This window comes from Priapulus caudatus, unplaced genomic scaffold, assembly GCF_000485595.1.
Source record: "Priapulus caudatus unplaced genomic scaffold, Priapulus_caudatus-5.0.1 Scaffold106, whole genome shotgun sequence".
NCBI lineage: Eukaryota > Metazoa > Priapulida > Priapulimorpha > Priapulimorphida > Priapulidae > Priapulus > Priapulus caudatus.
In genome coordinates this window covers 464,736-467,892 of record NW_014577167.1, presented here as the reverse complement: position 1 = coordinate 467,892, position 3,157 = coordinate 464,736, and the positions used below count along the sequence as shown (strand labels likewise).

Below are 3,157 nucleotides of genomic sequence, written 5' to 3'. Positions count from 1 at the left end.
CACTGATCTCTATTATACTAACTAGTTAGTATAATAGAGATCAGTGGTACGTGTGTACGCGTTTGTGTGTGTCGTCATCATCGTCATCATCGGTATCATCATAGATATCCCATAAACCATATAAACCACTTCAACACACTTGTTTATTGGATATCTATGGGCACCATCATCATTGGCATCGTCATTGGTATCGTCATCAGCATCGTCATCAGCAGAATCGGCATCGGCATCGTCATTGTCATCGGCATCCTCATCAGCATCATCATAAGCATGCATCGTCATCAGCATCATCATGTGCATCGGCATCATCATCATCAAGATAATTTTCTTCGGCTACTCTAACGCGCACAAAATGGACTGTAGTGGGGACCGCGGACATGGATGGGACCGGGAGGTCATATATGGACATGGGTGGGACCGCGACAGATTTCATTTGCATAGTAGAATCTTATCTAAAGCGTTCACTTTGCTCGCAGCATCCTCCACTTATGTTAATGTTAATGTTATAGGAATGGCCGGCGCTCGTCTCGCTGGGTAAAAAGTAATAATTTAACCACAGTTAAATGATGTGCTTATAATTGGTTAATAAGGGAATAATTTTACCGCGATAAAAATGATTATTTATGAGTATGATGGCCAACCGTAGTGGAGACATATCCAGTGCATAGAACTAGAATAGAAGTCTCTATTCTATTTCTATGATCCAGTGCTCTTGGTCGTATAACGTTAAGGCATTGTACGATGGGTAACTGGTCGCATACCAACTTTGTAGTAGCTTCCTGTCTGTGCTCGCTTCCGTAAGTTCCGTTGTTTACGAGTATGGTACACTGATCTCTATAATATAATCATATATATCTCTATATATATCTCTATGATTATATTATAGAGATCAGTGGTATGGTATGCATTCGTATGGTTATGTGTATCATAGATATAGAATAGGAAATATGTCATGATAGTGTATCTATCATGTGTATAAATCTGTTGTTGTGATACATACGCACCCGTACAGTTGTGTAGTCGTGTCGCGGTTTACCGCTTAACTCAAAAGGTCAGCTTGACTATGATGACTAAACTAAAGAGTAAAGTAATTAACTTCAACTTGAAACTAAACTTTAATTAGCGTTTGGATGCGCATTGTGAGCCTTTAACACTACACTGTACATTACGTATACTATATCGGCTTACAAAAGCTACCGCTTGAGATGGGTGAGTATTTATGTTTGCTTACATGTAAATTCCAATAATATGTATAGTCATAACAGACATGTTTACCCAACCTGACACCGAAACTTCGCCAGCTACACAGATACAACGTAAGTATATGTGGTACATTGCTACCTCTGACATGTAGATGCTGATTTACTGAAAGATGGAGTTTTAGTGCTGTCGCTGGATTGACTCTGGCTCTCCTGTCTCGTACAGACCGAAAAATCACTTGGAGTCTGTTCCATTGCTTTTAGTTTTGCCTCGATTGCTCGTATCATTGTATCATTACTAAGAGATAAAACAAAGTGAGGTGACTTTACTGAAGGGAGGGATCACATACTTATCCACATTAAAAACTTGCTTGATTGAGCTGAAATTTGGAAGACTACATATTACACGATTTCAGTAATATAATAATGTAACTACAAAGATAGATTAAGCCCATGAAAACGTGCATACTTGAAAGCATAAATATATATATTCCTGGCATGGTTAAAGAAAAGCACGGCAAAATAAGTCAAAAAGAAAGACTTAAGTATTTCCCGATGAATACCCTGTAAAATATAAGCCGTTCAAATGCGTAAGTTAATATTTCAACTAAAGATTGAGTTAAAGATATTGCTGAATTTTGGCTTATTTCGGGGTCCATGCGACCCATATAGGTTCATTAAAAGCTAATTTGATCCATAAATTTACAAGCTTTGATGATTCTGTGGTGATGCAAAATATGTTGAAATAAAATCCCCTACATTACACAGTTAATTACACATTATACTTGCAACCAAATCCTGTTTTTCCATCTGCCTAAGAACTTACAAGAATGGTGGGCATACAATTATTACATACAAGTAACTAGTCTAAATGTACTAATTACTAAATGTAAAACATATTAATCAGTGTGATTTAACAATGACAGTAAACCTTTGCCTAAAGGGCCGGTTTATTGTCAGTGTCACTTTTAATTGTAACATTTTGTATATATGAGCAAGGCATATGATTAATATTGTTTCGCCTCATTTCTTTCATACCTTATTTTAGTTGCAGGCCCTTGAGGTAGCGGCGTACCTAGTGTCAACTTCTTGGTGTTCTGGAAAAGTTAAAAGCTCGGTTGAAGGTATTTGTACTTGCACCTGCCATATGCTGCCTGCAATATGACCTACACAGAGACTATTTCCACAATAAAATATCTGAGACACACTACCTGGAAATCTCTTTCATGTGCAGGCCTCACAGTTAGCTTCCTCCCAAGAACAAACTTTCTATCCAGATCTAACACTGCCCTCTCAGCATCCTCCTTCCTTATAAATGACACAAATGAATAGCCTCTGGGTTTTCCTGACAATGGACCCGCTTTGTGGTAAAGGAAATCAAACCTCTTTATTTTCCCATATTTCTGCAGGATCTTGATCATTTGCAATCTGTAATTTATTGGAACACATAATTAAATTTCACAAAATAATTACAAATGGGTTTCAACAAACAATCTATATATATAAAGTTGTTCAGCCGAATTTGTGTGTTCGCGCATAACTAGAGAACTCCGCAGCCTAGAGGAAAACTAAATATATTTTTAGAATCAGCACGTCTGGGAGGTGATTATGGCTGAAACAAAATTTCAAAAAAGTTAAAAAGTTAAAAATTTATAAAAATTCTATTCATCAATAGATGGCGTACAGATTAACATTATACTAGAGTCCCTATATACAGAGAGTTGCGCCAACTCAGGATTTGACTCCATGTTGTTTCCAAATGGATCCACACCGCTGCCGCTTAAGTTCAGCGCTGTATGGATACGCTGTACAATGGTCCGTAGTAATTAATTAGACTAATCAGGCTTCAATAAACTCAAAATTTACAGAGATTATAGCTAAGACATGTGTCTATGTGTATCTAGATTTCTAGAAATTCTAGAGTTCTAGATATCTAGATTTCTAGAACTCAAATCGTT

At 37.1% G+C, this 3,157-nt stretch overlaps 2 protein-coding genes across 3 annotated transcripts in view; one reads left to right on the top strand and one right to left on the bottom strand.

Moving 5' to 3' along the window:
* Window positions 1-815: 815 nt before the first annotated feature.
* LOC106805242 (RAB6A-GEF complex partner protein 2-like) overlaps window positions 816-3,157 on the top strand; it is a 13,635-nt gene continuing 11,293 nt past the window's right edge. The window contains exon 1 of one of the 2 annotated variants that reach the window (XM_014806769.1): window positions 816-822. The gene's annotated coding sequence lies outside the window, so the exon portion shown is untranslated. Of the gene's footprint in view, window positions 823-1,042; window positions 1,052-3,157 lie in introns of those variants that run through there. The other variant, XM_014806770.1, reaches the window with a different exon arrangement.
* Window positions 1,123-2,627, bottom strand: LOC106805243 (probable RNA-binding protein 18; the record flags this gene model as incomplete). The annotated part of the gene is given in 3 exon segments (XM_014806774.1): window positions 1,123-1,497; window positions 2,238-2,296; window positions 2,411-2,627. Coding segments are annotated over 3 exon segments (436 nt in total), but the record flags the coding sequence as incomplete, so codon positions are not given.